At 43.9% G+C, this 16,804-nt stretch overlaps 1 protein-coding gene across 1 annotated transcript in view; it reads left to right on the forward strand.

Moving 5' to 3' along the window:
* LOC135715152 (uncharacterized) overlaps positions 1–16,398 on the forward strand; it is an 80,367-nt gene extending 63,969 nt beyond the window's left edge. The window contains exon 5 of the mRNA XM_065238551.1: positions 15,392–16,398. Coding sequence (XP_065094623.1) covers positions 15,392–15,883 — 492 coding nt within the window. The 3' untranslated portion in view covers positions 15,884–16,398. The remainder of the gene's footprint in view (positions 1–15,391) is intronic.
* Positions 16,399–16,804: the final 406 nt, after the last annotated feature.

A 16,804-nucleotide genomic window follows, 5' to 3' on the forward strand; every position in this document is an offset into this window, starting at 1 on the left:
TCCATCCAAATACATTGGCATACGGATGAAGGCAGAAAATGTTGATCCGCTTGGAGCGCAGTTTTTGTTTTGTAGCTCTTGAACTAATCTATCGTACCAAAAGTCATTCCAGTCGAAATCATTGATACATTTGAAGTAACTGCTCTATATGACGGGAATGGGTGCTTATGCCGAAGTAGTGCTCTACCCTGCATGCACTGTTCAATAGGAAGCTCGGTCCGAACGAGCAGATTTTCCCAACACCCACTCTATGTCATTTTAAGGTTGTTTCCTCAAAAGGGTTATGTAAATAAACAAACCTCTGTTGTATCGTTCTGTTTTTCGGGATCGTCTTTGTGATATATTTATTTATTTTTGTCAAAAAATAGGGGTACTCTACGCATCTCTCGATTGTTTTCATTTTCATCGATGCCGAAGTAGGATAACATGTTTTTTTGCGGTCAGTCGGTGTGTTTGTGAATGGATGCTGAGTTGGTACATTTTTCGCTACGGAGATCTATCGTATGGCATGATACTTACACGGCCACTGAGAATAACTCAGAAAGTGTGTAACTTCTACTAAGTTGTATGGGACATTTCTTAAAACTGCAGGTGAGTTCCTGCAGTATTTAGAAATTTTGCCATAGCTCTGAGTAGAAGTGACTCTCTTCTTCTACTTCTCTTTGAGTTATTCACAGTGGCCGTGTACGGTAGCTTATTGCCTTTCCAAGTAAGTTGTTGGAAATGTTACATCCTCAGCAAAAGATAAACGAATTTGTCTCCCATTGGGAAGTGATTTCCATTTTCAGGTGTCAAATCAAAGTGGTCCAGCGGAGCGTTTCTTTTCTGGATTAAATCGATTTTATTTTAAATTAGCTATTTTAGGGCTTTACTTTACTCGGGAAAACTGTACTTGCTGTTGACTAGCAGGTAAGGTTCCTGCATTGTAAGGCAAAAATGTCTTTAAGACTCCACCACCACACGGAATCAACGGTCAAACATCACCGTTCAGAGATAATCATATGATTTCTTCATTGGTGTATATAAGGGTAGGGCTGCCCCTCAGACCTATGGCTTCCCAACTTCCAAGAGAATGTAGGAAGTAAATACCGGAGCAATCTCTTTTTGCATTTCACTTAGCTGCGATTTTAAATGTTATGGCTCTTTATCGCGTTATTTCAAAATTCGTCGTTAAATCCAAAAAACGTTTCATTAAGAAAATCTTCGAAAATCCATGTTAAAAAAGACTTGAGTGTACAAAGATATTGAAGAAGACATCCGAAGGCTTTTTGAATTTTAAACGCTGTACAGACTGGAGAGTTATAACATGTTATAACGGTTGTCAAATAATTGCAACACAGAAACCACCATCAAGATAGCGCTATAACATGTTATAACTCTGTAGTCTGAACGTACTATTAAGCAGACGTGTGAAGATTTTTACTATAGATCATGACTTCATATTTCAAACTCTGTCTTGAACATGTTTTTTTCCTTGATTTTTTTCCGTCGATCTTGTTTTCCTTGCTGAGCACCAATGCTACCGACGCCAGGGAGGCAGCTCCCACACCTGGACCCTACCTATCGACCCATCAACTCATGAACCGGGGACCAACGGCTTTACTTCTCTTCCGAAGGAAGGCGTGATCAGACATGTTATGCCTCAGAACATCCCGGCGGCACCGACTGGGATTGAACCCAGGCCTGCTGGGGTGAGAGGTAATCACGACGCTGTTGTTGAACAAGTTGATTATTATTGTTTTGAAACAATACTTTGTAGACCTAAATATCTGCAGGACTTTATTGCAATCTTTAATTAGCTTTATTGAATATTTTTTAATTACCGTACCATTCTGAAAGAATACATAAGTGACGATATTTTAACCTTTTAACAGTTGAAGGTTTTTACAGGAAGAACTGATCAGTCTGAAACCTTTAAAAATATCCAAAGCAATTAATTAAAATCATCTATCTGCTAGAGATACTTCTTGGTCTAACTGCCATCGTAGGAGAATATCAGCGTATGTAATCTGAACTATTGAAAGGTTTAGAACTAAGCACTAGATCTATATGGTGTTTCAGAAAGTATAAGCACAGTTTATTATTGGAATAAAACAGCGTTATATTAATGAACTCAGATTTGTATTGCATATATATGTTCTCGATAGTATTCTCTTTCAAATAGATAATCCGCAGTTCCTTTAATCGTATGCCAAGGAGCGAACTTTTGATCTTCGGAGGATTCATCTCTTTTGGCACGTAATGCACATTGTTTGCTTTGTACCAGCTACCGTGTTTTCGAGTAGTCCATTGACACCAAATCGAACCAAAATAGTAGTTTGCCATCATGTTGACGGATCATGGACTGCCGATTCAAACACTCCCGATCGTAAATGTCAGTGTTCATCGTCTGCTTCGTCACAAATGGCTTTGATAACATGCAACACTCACATATCGCTTGGCAAACCATGGCCTTCTTACTGAATTTTTCGGTAAAAATTGACTCATTGGCATCGTCACGGCAGCATATTGGTCTCCGCGAAGCGTCTTGTAGTCAAATTTTACGTATGTTTCATCGTCCATGATAACACACACCAATTTTCCACACAGCAGGCTATCATATAGCTTCCGAGCCCATGGTTTGATGGATGCTGCTTGTTCTGCTTCTTGAACGTTTTCAGTCTGTTTCTTGCCTTGGCGCGTTTGACGTTACTCGTCGATGTTCTCAGTTTTTTGGTCAAATCTCGAACAGAGACATTTTTTTATTGACGAAAGCTTGGGTGATCTTCTAATCCAGTTTTCGGTCCACCGGTCCAGGTTTACGGCCAGATTTAGATGTGTCCTTCTTCACCAAACTTCCGAATAGCAGTTTGGATTGCTCCAATACTTACTTCCTCCATTTTCGCAAACTTCGTTACTGATAGGTTGGGATTAGTGCACCATTTAAGCACGATCCGTTTGCGATTTTCCGAGGAAATGCCTAGCTGATTTTGTAAAAAAATAGCAACAAGTGAAGAACAACACAGTCTTCTCCAGATCTTGCGTATAAATGACGATCGGAATAACTTGCATCAGTACCGACAGCAAACCACTGAAACTGTCAATTAGCTGAGATTGGCTGGTTTTCGATCCATAGCAGCAATTTTACTCGGTGAAAGGGTTCATTCTGTTGAACCGCCTTGTTCCCACAGGGCATATAGTGCGATGTCACAGAGTTGGTAACCCTATTCTATCTCTTTGTTTTTGCTATCGATCAGTTACAAATAAAACGCAATTCGGTTAAGTACAATAAAATCGCGAGTCATATTTTATTACCCCGAATTCCACACTTGAATCACGCGGATTCCACTGCCCAAACCTCCGACAGGTTATGGGCTCAGTTTTTTCGTGCGGACAATCGGGAAGTTCCGAGTTTTACGCGTTTTAAGTTTTCGGTCAGTCGCGCGCACGAGGATTTTTTTTTCTCGAGGTGGAGGAAGATGGCGGACGCTGCGAAGTTTTCGTTCCCGAGACTTTCCAACACGAATTGGAACGTTTGGAAGTTCCGGATGGAGATGCTGCTTACTCGTGAGGAGTTGTGGCTTGTCATTGACGAGGCCAAGCCCGAGCCCGTCACTGCGCAGTGGACGAAGGAGGATAAAAAGGCCAAAGCTACAATTGGTCTCACCATCGAAGACAATCAGCTAGGGTTGCTCAAAAATGCAACGAGTGCGCGTGCGATGTGGAATGCGTTGAAAACGCACCACAAAAAGGCTACTGTGACGTCACGGAATTCGTTGCTCAAAAAGTTATGCAACAAGAATTTGCCCGAAGGAGGCGATATGGAATCGCACCTGCTGGACGTCGAGGAGCTTTTTGATCGGTTGCAGGCGGCTGGTTTGGAGCTCGAGCAGGAGATGAAAGTGGCCATGGTTTTGAAAAGCCTTCCGGAAACGTACAATGGCCTGGTGACTGCGCTCGAGAGTCGCCCCGACGAGGATATTACGATGGAGCTGGTGAAGTCAAAACTTCGAGAAGAATACCAGAAGCGGATGGATCGTGGTCGCAGCTCCGATGACAGCAAGGCACTGAAGACGATGGCGAAATCGAAGTCTGCAGAAAAGGTTTGCTTCCATTGTAATAAGCCCAGCCATTATCGCAGGAACTGCCGGAAGTATCTGGCTTCACTGAAAGGCGAGCCGGACAACCAGAAGCAGCAAGCATCAGGAAGCAGCAGGAGTTCCAATGGACCAAAGGCGAAGCAAGCACAGGATTCCGGTGCACCCCTACTATTCTGGGCGAGTGCAGGTCGAACCACCGATGCCGAGGAGGTGAAGTGCTGTTTTGCAAACGGTTTGAAGAGCTACTGGTTCGTCGATAGCGGCGCGTCGCAGCATATGACAGGCGACAGGAGATTTTTCTCGGAGCTGGTGGAAGACGTGCATGTCGATGTTACTCTTGCGAACGGGAAGAAGACAGTTGCTGCAGGCGTCGGCAACGGGATGCTGCTGTGCGTGAACGACAACGGAAAGGATCAAGAGGTGAAGGTACAAGATGTCCTATTCGTTCCAGAGCTGGAAGGTAGCCTGTTGTCAGTAAGTGAGCTAGTAGCTAAGAATATTTCTGTTGTGTTCGATTCACATGGATGTCGAATCCGAAATACCAAGGGCCATACGGTAGCCGTCGCCGACGTGTGCGACGGGATGTATTTGTTGAGATGTTCAGCGAGGTCTATGTTTGCTGCTACTGCTCGGCATACCGATTTCTGCCAGCATACGTGGCATCATCGTTTTGGCCACAGGGACTACGACGTGGTGGACCTGATCAACAAAAAGGAGCTCGGCACCCAGATGAAGGTGTTTGATTGCGGGATAAAGCTGGTGTGCGAGTGTTGCCTTGAAGGCAAGCTGCACCGGCAGTCGTTCCCGAAGGTAGCGCAGAGGCGTGCAACGGAAATACTCGAGCTAGTGCATTCGGACGTGTGCGGTCCGTTCAAGCACGTCACCCCAGGAGAAAACAAATACTTCCTCACATTAATCGACGACTATAGTCGATATGCTACGGTCTATCTTCTGGCAAATAAGTCTGATGTGCCTGGGAAGATCAAGGAATTTGTGAATATGGTTAAGAACCAATTTGACCGGAAACCGAAGGTGATAAGGTCAGATAACGGTGGCGAGTTCGTAAGCAACGAGCTCCGAAGTTTTTTCGTTGAGGAAGGCATTAAAGCTGAGTATACTACCCCATACTCCCCTCAGCAGAATGGGGTAGCTAAACGAAGAAATCGTTACCTCCAAGAAATGGCATTGTGTATGCTTATCGATGCCAACCTTCTGAAGGAATTCTGGGGTGAGGCAGTGTCGACAGCGACGTTTCTCCAGAATCGGCTGCCATCCCGTTCCGTCGACCGGACGCCGTTCGAACGCTGGTTCGGACGTAAGCCAGTGATGCGGGATCTGAAAGTTTTCGGATGCGAGGCCTATGTCCACATCCCAAGCGAGAAGAGGGGAAAGCTGGAGAGCAAGGCCAAGAAGATGATTTTCATTGGCTACTGTAGCCAAGCCAAGGCGTATCGGTTCCTCGATTTGGAGACTCGACGGGTGACTATTAGCAGAGACGCTCACTTTCTGGAACTGGGAGCGGAGATCCGTTCAGAAGGAGATTGCGGCTCAAAGGATGTTGAAGTCGTGATCGGCCGAACCGAAGAGGATTTGATTCCGGAAGTGATCCCGGATGAGGATGAAGAAGATAACGAAGACGGCGATGAATCTTTCTATTCCGGATCAGATGAGCAAATCGATTCAGCGGGAGATACGGACGGTGACGCCACAGGAGGAGAAGCTAGTGGCCTGCGCCGATCGCAACGAAGCACGCGGGGTGTTCTTCCGCAGCGGCTGAACGACTATGCAGTAGGTGAGGTTAGCCTAGCTATCTATTGCAGTGAAGAACCGACGACGTACGAACAAGCGATGGCTTTCGTTGACAAGAAGAAATGGCTGACAGCGATGAAGGAGGAGATGCGTTCCCTGGAAGAAAATGATACCTGGGCGTTGGTGAAGCTTCCTGCGGGGCGCGAACCCGTTGGTAGTCGATGGGTGTTTAAGAAGAAGGAGGATTCGGATGGTCAAGTTGTGCGCTTCAAGGCCAGGGTTGTAGCGCAAGGCTATTCTCAGCTATTCGGGCGTGACTTCGAGGAAGTGTTCGCGCCGGTTGCGATGCAACAAACATTCCGGGTACTACTGGCTATGGCGAGCAGCAAGAAGATGGAGGTGAGGCATATTGACGTTAAGTGTGCTTACCTCTACGGCCAGTTGAAGGAGGAGATTTTCATGACTCAGCCACCCGGTTTCGAAGTTCCCGGAAAGAAGGACTGGGTCTGCAAGCTAAACCGGAGCATCTATGGCCTGAAGCAGGCCGCTCGGGTTTGGAACCATACTATAAAGGATTTCCTCATTAGCATTGGGTTCCAACAGTCTGCCTCGGATGCCTGCTTGTTCATCAAGGATCTGAGGAACGGAGAGCGAATGTACCTGCTCTTATACGTGGACGACATGATCGTCGTTTGTCGTCTGCAGGAGGAGATCCGCAAGGTTGAGGAGCAGTTACGGAAGAAGTTCAACATCACTTCCTTGGGAGTAATCCGTCATTTTCTTGGGATCAGTGTGAAACGAGGAGCGGATGGAGTTTACTCAATCAACCAAGCATCTTTCATCCGGAAGATTGCCAAGGTCTACGATTTGGAGGAGGCGAAACGGTCGACTATTCCGATGGATACTGGATACTACAAGAACAGATTGGAGTCGAAGAGCTTGGCGAACAACGTCGAGTATCATCGTTTGATCGGATCGCTGCTGTAAATTGCCACCAATACCAGGCCTGATATAGCAGCATCAGTGTCAATATTGAGCCGGAAGATCAACAACCCCTTGCAAGCGGATTGGAATGAACTCAAGCGGATTGTAAGGTACTTGTGCGGAACGGTGGACTTCAGATTGTACTTCGATGCTGGCAACCTGAAGCTGGAGGGTTTCTGCGACGCCGATTGGGCAAGTGACACTGCTGATCGGAAGTCGAACAGCGGATTCGTCTTTCTTCTTGGCGGTGCAGCTGTGAGCTGGGGAAGTCGCAAGCAATCGTGCGTGTCTACTTCAACGATGGAAGCCGAATATGTGGCGTTGACAGAGGTTGGACAAGAAGCTGTGTGGCTACGTAGGCTGTTGAAGGAGCTCAACGAGGAACAACATAGTCCAACCATCGTTTGGGAAGACAACAAAAGCTGTTTGGATTTCGCTACTCTGGAGAAGCAGAACCGTCGTTCCAAGTACATAGATACTAAGTATCACTTCACCAGAGAGCTTTCATCATCAGGGGAGATTATCATGAAGTATCGCAAAACGGACAACATGGTCGCGGACATAATGACAAAACCGTTGGGAGCTGTCAAGGTTCGGAAGTTTTCGGAAATGCTGGGCCTCCGGAGTGAAGCAGCCGGCCAACCCTGAACATCGAGGAGGAGTGTTGAACCGCCTTGTTCCCACAGGGCATATAGTGCGATGTCACAGAGTTGGTAGCCCTATTCTATCTCTTTGTTTTTGCTATCGATCAGTTACAAATAAAACGCAATTCAGTTAAGTACAATAAAATCGCGAGTCATATTTTATTACCCCGAATTTCACACTTGAATCACGCGGATTCCACTGCCCAAACCTCCGACACATTCAAGGGGTAGTTCACTCCGCACACCAATCTTGGGTCATCTTTTTTGTCAGTGTGCCGCCAGTGTGCCGATTGTGCCGGTCATAGAGCAAGCAGTAATTGTTTGTAAAATACCCATCCCGGCAACCCGGTATTTCCTTGAATGTTTTAGTTTCAAATCGCATGGATAAATCGGATTGAGGATGACGCGGAAAGTGACAGGTGTGCGAAATTTCGGTGTTTTGTGTTCATAGGGTAGTGAAATTCCTGTGTTTTAGTGTTTTATAATGGCCGACCAGAAACCTAGCTTTTCGTGATGTGAAATGCATCGGTCTATCAGCGACCGGAAAGAGTTGGAACCGGTGGGGATCATTGTTGGAGACCGACTATAGAGGATGATGAATAGACTGCTTTAGTTTGTTTTGTGTGATTTGTAGCATTATTTAAATTAAGGGTACTAACTGGATCTGCCTCTTTCTCTTGAGATCTATAAGTAAATTGCTGGTCTGCGTTTCTTTGGTATATTCAATTAGAGGATGTTCCTGAATACACAGTCAAACAGCACGTAATGTTGTGAACAACTTCAATAACAGTTGTCCATCAGTTTTCCCATTTTATTTTCAACAATCCAATGCCAACGAGATTGTGCCGAAAGTGTGCCGGTGGGTATGCCCAATCTGTGCCATATATAATTTCGGCACAATAAAGGGTGATACGGTCAAAATTTGGTCAATATCAACTTGACGTATTTCTTTCAATTTTGCATTTAAAAAACCTGAACACCCCTCATTTTGAAGGTGTGTGTGTGTAGAATGTTGCTCCTATTTTGATTTTGGAATTCACTCTTCAGTTGTCAAAATGCCGTCCAAGCAAGAAGAGCAGCGTATCAAAATTTTGCTCGGGCATCGCGAAAATCCGAGCTACTCGCACGCAAAGTTGGCAAAATCGCTAAAAGTTGCCAAATCAACCGTTACAAATGTAATTAAAGTGTTTGGGGAACGTTTGTCGACAGCCAGGAAGTCTGGATCTGGGGGGAATCGAAAACCGGAAGCCGCTGAGACGACAAAGAGAGTTGCCGGTAGTTTCAAGCGAAACCCTAACCTCTCTCTCCGAGATGCCGCAAATAAGCTGGGTGTATCGTCTACAACCGTGCATCGAGCCAAAAAACGAGCCGGACTATCGACTTACAAGAAGGTAGTGACTCCAAATCGCGATGATAAACAAAATACGACGGCCAAAGCGCGATCCCGGAGGCTGTACACGACGATGCTGACGAAGTTTGACTGCGTGGTAATGGACGACGAAACCTACGTCAAAGCCGACTACAAGCAGCTTCCGGGACAGGAGTTTTATACGGCAAAAGGAAGGGGAAAGGTAGCAGATGTTTTCAAGCACATGAAACTGTCAAAGTTCGCAAAGAAATATCTGGTTTGGCAAGCCATCTGTACCTGTGGCTTGAGAAGCAGCATTTTCATAGCTTCCGGGACTGTCAACCAAGAAATTTACGTGAAAGAGTGTTTGAATAAACGTCTGCTGCCTTTCCTGACGAAACACGGTTGTTCCGTACTGTTTTGGCCGGATTTGGCATTTGGCATTACGGAAAAAGGCCATGGAGTGATACGCCGCCAACAACGTGCAGGACCAAGGACAAGAACCCTCCCAACACGCCAGAGCTCCGCCCAATTGAGAAATACTGGGCTATTGTCAAGCGGAACCTAAAGAAGACCAAAAAAACTGCTAAGGGCGAGCAGCAGTTCAAGGCAAACTGGCTTTCTGCGGCGAAGAAGGTGGACAAGGTGGCTGTACAAAATCTGATGGCAGGGGTCAAGCGTAAGGCCCGGCAATTCGGATTTGGAAAAGCGGAAGCCTAACTGAATATTTTTCCTGAATTTTATACTAATTGAACTTGAAAAAGAAATTTAATTTGATTTTTTAAATAAACGATTTCACCGATTTACACGCGTTTTCCCTTGACCAAATTTTGACCGTATCACCCTTTATGCTGAGTGACTTACCCCTTGGGTTCACTCTTCGAAAAATTTCATTCAAGCGTACTTACATTCCTACATCGGGAATCATCCGGAAGAAGTGGATCTTTTGCGGGAACGATTTAGCTTCCAGCTATTTCATCTGTTATCACATAATCGCACACTTCCTGAGTAACTGCTTCCAAACAATCGAAAAAAAAACAACGCCTGGAAGAACGCTTCAGTAAATTCTCGTTGCAATGATCGCACAGCGCAACTATCGAAAGATAAACAAACTTTGACGTTTAACTTTTTAACTTTAACGTTTAAGTTAAAGGCAACTTTGCAAACGTAAATGTAGCCATTAATCTGAACGGGTTAGGATCAAGCAAAACGGCTTTAGATAAATACAATTCAGTCTGAAAGTTTTGTCCAAAAAAGCCATTTTAAAACCCTATAAACTTGTAAGGATTTCATGAAGCAAAACAACTTTTTCACTAATGGCACATGGAAATCAACTTCTATACAACCACCATATTGCAATTATTTTATTTGTATTACAATCTTTGTTTTTATAGGGGAAATGGGTGTAATGTCGGCCTATATGTCCCTAATTTGGGCCCATACATAAATTCAGCAATCGACTAAATTTTCAGCAGTGACCAAAATATCCATTAGTACCGTCCCAATGACGCGTTCATCTAAATAAAATTGATAAATAGCAGATTTTTTTGCGATTCGCCCAATATTAGATCCATAGGCCAACATTAGAGCCATTTCCCTATGTATATTACCTTGGATATAAATTTATTTTGGTCGATTTAGCAATTAGCATTAGCATCAAACAAGTTACACAATATCGTAGGCAGTGTTGGAAAAGTTCGCGATATTTCTCGAAGTTCTCCAAGGGAAAAGTTCGCGAGTCATAGTGATTTTTTGCGAACTTTTCCATCACTGATCGTAGGTCGTAGGAATTCAAAACTATTAAGAGCAAGGTGGATATCTATTACTGGACAGATAGTAAATAGGAAATAATTACTCTCTCCCAGATAAAGACACATCCTTCTCCAACAGATAAGGATTTGGAAACTTCCTTGCAATTGGTAGGGATAGGAAAGGTATGTTAGTCCAACATTTACTTAAGAGACATGCAGAGAACCCTACCGTCACAAATAATTTGAAAGACCCAGAATGTGGACGCGCACATCGGAATGAGAAGCATTACCAACGGCAACGATATCCTTCGAACGTTACACAGCTGAGTTTGACTACAATGATCACCTGCATAATGCTGCTGTCAGGAACGCCAACTATGTACGCTGTCTCTGGAGATACCCAAGTACACCAGTTTGTTTGCTTCGATCCAAAATGGCACTTTCATTTGATCACCACAAATTTTGTAGTACTGTGCTCACCACAAATGTTGAAGACTCTGAGTAGCTTCACCATCTTTCGGAAGTTCCACTGCAGTCGTACCCTTCAACTCCAACAACCCTTTCGACGGACACCAGGAAAAAAACAACAAACGTTTTGGATCTTAATGTTTTACAGACTCAACAAGGTGTTATATGATATTAGAACCCGTAGAGATTCGTGAAGCAGCAGGGTTCGTTTTGGTAAACGTACACTGAATGTAGCCGAAACCACCGAGCCGAGAACACCTCTGCACTGCAATTCTGGATGTATGGGGTAGGGTTTGCAGAAGGGTTCGGTTTTTGGTATCAGACTCCGTTATTACGGTATACTTTTTAGACTGGATTTAATGTTTGTGCATTTTAATGTAGATAATGATTTAAACATTTCAACTTTTGGTTCTTAAAACGCTTATGCAGGCAATGATGGTTTATTCTGTCGTTGTAGAGCTTGGAATTAATACCCATGATTTTCTGCTCAGTAAGTAAAAACGGTCCCGCCAGGGTCATCGAGCATGTCAAAACCACAACACTCCACTACACAATATGATTAAGTTTTCGCCTGGTATGTAATGAACAACAACCAAGTTACAATTTTGGTTTTATGCGGGTTCTGTAGACCATGATTTGGACTTAAATAATGCTATAAAACCTCTATAAAGCTTGCAATGTCACTTGGGCAGAGATACGCGATAATCTGCGGTTGATGGTTTATTCTAAATGTATGAATGGTACTGCCAAGGGCGACTACCATGACGACAACAGCGAACTTAGAACTTACCATTTGTCTAGGATATAACACCTCCACTGGATCTTCGTGTTCACCATCTGTCACTGTCCGCAACAATATCTAATAGCAGCCTGTGTTGTGATACTTTCTTCAACGAAAACAAATTTTCTTGCATTGCCATGGTCATCTGGGATGAGGCTAGTCCCCCGAGCACTCAGAATGAGCTCTTTCCAAGTCGAACAATCAAAACACTCACAAGAGAAAAAAAAAACTGAAAATTAACGCATAATTTAGATACAAATCACTTCACTCAGGTTCAAGTAGCCGGCTAACTAGCCGCACAATAATCACATAATCACTTGAATGATGTTCTGATTTAATATACAAACCCGTCGAGCTTCGTAAGACCTCATAAAGTAATGTGAGATTGTGTTTAATAATAACCTCGATTCTCTAAATCATCTGGAGTTCAGATATTGATGATCTGCAGACTTGAAGAGGTATAGTATATTGTATCGATACAATTTTTGAACCCGTAGTGCTTTTTTATGCTTTATTATATCATGTGGGATATACAAATTTGATGGCAAAGTATTTCAAGCTCTCCAAATTATTTTGCAGTTTGCATCATGAATTTCTATATGCCCAAGAATGCCTTGTACAGTAAACCAGCTGATACGCTTTGTTTTTTTTATCAGTTAATCAGTTATTGGTTATTCAGAATAATTCATAGTCAACGTAATATGTGTGTGTGTGTGTGTGTGTGTGTGTGTGTGTGTGTGTGTGTGTGTGTGTGTGTGTGTGTGTGTGTGTGTGTGTGTGTGTGTGTGTGTGTGTGTGTGTGTGTGTGTGTGTGTGTGTGTGTGTGTGTGTGTGTGTGTGTGTGTGTGTGTGTGTGTGTGTGTGTGTGTGTGTGTGTGTGTGTGTGTGTGTGTGTGTGTGTGTGTGTGTGTGTGTGTGTGTGTGTGTGTGTGTGTGTGTGTGTGTGTGTGTGTGTGTGTGTGTGTGTGTGTGTGTGTGTGTGTGTGTGTGTGTGTGTGTGTGTGTGTGTGTGTGTGTGTGTGTGTGTGTGTGTGTGTGTGTGTGTGTGTGTGTGCGTGTGTGTGTGTGTGTGTGTGTGTGTGTGTGTGTGTGTGTGTGTGTGTGTGTGTGCGTGTGTGTGTGTGTGTGTGTGTGTGTGCGTGTGTGTGCGTATGTGTGTATGTGTGTGTGCATGTAACGAAATGAATGCGCTCACGTTTCTCAGCAACCGCTCAACCGATTTGGACAAACTCGGCGCCAAATGATAGGTCTTGGGGTCCCATTGAACGCTCTTGAACGGTTTTAGAATCGGTGAACCGGTTCCGGAGATATGGCCGGAATAAGATCCGGTGAATATGGGCCTTCACGCTGGATTTAACGGAACCCGTATCAAAACCATCATGCCACACATCAAATTACTACAGAATTCAAAAATAAGATCAATGCAAGTCGTGTTAAGTGTTCCAGACCACATTGGACACACTTGGACATGTTCCGGGTACCCCGGGGAAGTTGCTTGAATATGAATTGAATTAAAACCCATTAATTCACATTAAAATACGATGATAAGGTGATTGGTAGCCTCACCAAATAGACTACACCCGGATATATTCCGGGTACCCCCAGGCAGTGGCGTAGCGTCACTGGATGACACGGGGGTGGGGGGCTTGGTCACTGCTAATGATAATAAAATAAATAAACTTGAATAAGTAAGAAGGGTCTGATCACACCATAGGTGGATAAATTCGGGTTTTTTTTTATTGTGTTTACATTCTCAATTTATCTGAGGGACCAAGGCAAGTATTCCGCCTCCCTTCAGTGCGTTTGCAATGCAGGAGGTGGAAGAAAAAGTTGAAGCCATCAAATCTGTACGGTGTTCAACCCGTCCACCAGATTCCGGCTCGATGTCCCTGCTGCTGATTCCTTGCAGATGCACAGAAACGAAGGCGTAACCCGATCGATGATGGATGAAATTGCCACCTGCTCAAAATTATATGGACATCCTTATAAAGTCCTGTGGATATCCCATCGTAGTCAATATCAATTGAGAGCAATGACTGCAAACGTGTATAAACTTACATTCATTATCTCCAGGTTTGGTTTCGATTTTCATGATCGCAGGATCCAACTAGTTTGCACCATAGGTAGCTTTTGATCAACCGTCGGTCGCTGGGGTAACCAGTTTCAGCCGTCTTGACAGCCGTATCGACAAGACCCTCTCGACCGGCCATGGTGTGGATGAACTAGATTGAAGTCAATCCCGAATAGAAGCTATTCTGGATGAAATCACGAACCACTGGGATTTTTGCTCTGAATCGGATGAGAAGGATTGAGTTTTGCTAGATTTAAAGAGATTCACGGTTCAGAGAATACTTACAGATTTTTTCGGAGCGATTCTCGAAACCGGTTTGTCGTTCGTATATTCTTGTTTGAATCGTTGGTTTACCAGTTCTATATATGACAGCAAATTCTCTCACTAGCTTCACTTTTGAGTAAACAAAGTATTCAACCGAGTAATCAACCTTAGCAGCGATTGGCAAAACGTCAACACTCAACAGTGATACCATTTTATATTAAATCGTTTGTGTCCTACTAGTCAAAGTGTGCCCTATCGTGTCGAACAGTGTTCCGTGTTGTGTTTTGGTACAGTGTGCAGAGTTGATTACCCCTTGTTTCCACCCCTTCGTAGTGTGTGGCTGACCAAACTTCCACTTGCGTTCTCGAATCGTTGATATCGGTTTTTGATGACATCGACGATGGAGCTCATCATTCGAGATCCAGTTATGAGGCCATCAGGCACGAATTTTATACCGCAGGCATCGGTTGCTGAAGACCTGTAACTTTTAAATGTTCTCCGCTGATACGCAGCACGCCTTTCTGGCGTATAACAACACAGATTACACGTTTGAATTGAAAATTCGAATTTCGGTACGTTAACTTATCTGGTTAGATTTCCATACATTTAGTAAACTCGAAAAAGCAACTCTAGCTTGCTTTATTCGTGCACCTATTAGAAACTTTCGTATTTCTCCACTGCAAAAAAAAAGTCTAAAGACATAAGAACTGCTGTCAAAAATATATTCGTTCCACAATCCGATGCTAATGTCACCATAACATTACCTTCCGTTTAGACTAATTTTTGTGGAAACTTACCTAAAAAAAGTCTGCTCAAAATTTCTGGAAACCAAATGTCCTCAGAGATCAAATCAAGCTGAACATTGCATAAGGTCTTAAGTAACATGTACAGATTCTCTTCGTCAACTTTCTCTTCGTATCCCCACGGCCATGTAAAGGCATTCCCAGGTATTTTCAGCACACAGATCGATAAAAGAAGGTAATGCAATGTTCAGCTTGAAATGTGTCCAGTCTCCCCTGTTGTTCTTTTACTAACCATATTCATAAATAAAAATTCCATATCATTGGGGATTTAGGCACCGCAGAATATTTTTTCCCCAATTTCGTCTACTGTTCTTTTAAACCAAGCAAACAATATCCCTCATCGCCCATTTCCCACCGCACCCGCTAAATTCCCTCCCACACTCTAATTATCAAACTCCAACTGATCAGCGAAAATTTCGTTCTCTTGCTTCTTTAATTTATCCCCCCAGGAGCAAATCACCTCGATGCTGTACAACATGTCCTCGAACAAGAAATCGCACCAGCACCTGACCGGCCGCCCGTTGGTGACCTTCCTCACCGGAACCTTCAATCAGAAGTTTTACGAACGAATGGACAGCCGCGTGGAAACCGAAGCCCAGCGCAAGACAATCAAAAACATCCTCCACGTTCTGTCGCGGCTCGTCTCGAGCGGTGCCATCGGATGCCACGACGAACTGCTCGAGTCAACAATAGTGCCGATTTTTTCTCGCTTCGAGCGTACCCTGGACGATCGGAACGAGCACTTTCGGGACATTTCCCAATTGAATCGACGACTAAATGAGAGCCTATCCGGTGCCGGTGCTCCGAGGGCGACTCCTCCGCCGCCGCCGCTTTCAGTTGGGACAACCGCAAATCCGTACATAACAAGATTAACCATCGAAAGGCAACCCAACGGGGGCATCATTATGCTGGACAACAACCGCCAGGAGAGTTACGTTTGATGAGCATCGAATTGCTGTGTGTGTGTGTATGTGTGCAAGATTCGATAAGCTCTTAATGCGATTGACTTGTGTGGTGCTGAAATAAATCAGTCTGCGGTGTAGTGGCAGCCTTATCAACGGAACTAGTTGATACACCGCTGAATTGTAACCGAGAGGCCTACCCGTTTCACAGAAGTCAATAAATTATTCATGATTTGGATAAACGCGAACTGTATACGACTATAGTGATGAACTACATCCAACTGATCAGTGGTGCCCTTGGGGCGGAAAATTGCAACAAACAAGCCAATTTGTGCCCGAGAGTTGACTGGGATGGATGCTGGGAGGGTGATTACGATATTTACATATGCCAGTGCCAAATAAATTGTGCGTCGTTAGAAGCGACGACAGCGGAATAACATTCATTGTAGGAATACTTTACCGTAGGTGCCATAGCCATGTACCCGTGTTGGAGCGTGTTGGATTATGTAAAGGACATAATTTAAGGCTAAGTGAAAGTAGTTTTAAGGATCAGATTCATTAATATATACGAGTATTTGGTAGACTTTATTGTGACATTACAGCGATGTGGCTCGAATCACATCAGGGTTCAACCGAATTGTAATTGACGTTGAAGAACGGTCATCCACCTTGTAAATAAATTTACTTGAAAAATAACCTGATGCTTTTTTTTTTTGCTATTCTGAGCATTCTTTGCCGAAAATCCATACATATTTTAAGTCCCTTAGGAAGATAAACGAAATGATCAACAAGTAAAATAATTGATGTACAGTCAAGAATCCTAATTGCCGGATTCCTTATTGCCGGTATCCATTATTGCCGGATCCTTATTGCCTGGTTATCCGCGAATAAGGATACCCACAGCTAGGGATTTTCACTAATATGGGCTGTGGTGGATTATATCATTTGTTTCAATCTATA

Source organism: Ochlerotatus camptorhynchus, unplaced genomic scaffold, assembly GCF_037179485.1.
Source record: "Ochlerotatus camptorhynchus isolate MF236.1 unplaced genomic scaffold, CSIRO-AGI_Acam_v1.1 ptg000824l, whole genome shotgun sequence".
Taxonomy (NCBI): domain Eukaryota; kingdom Metazoa; phylum Arthropoda; class Insecta; order Diptera; family Culicidae; genus Ochlerotatus; species Ochlerotatus camptorhynchus.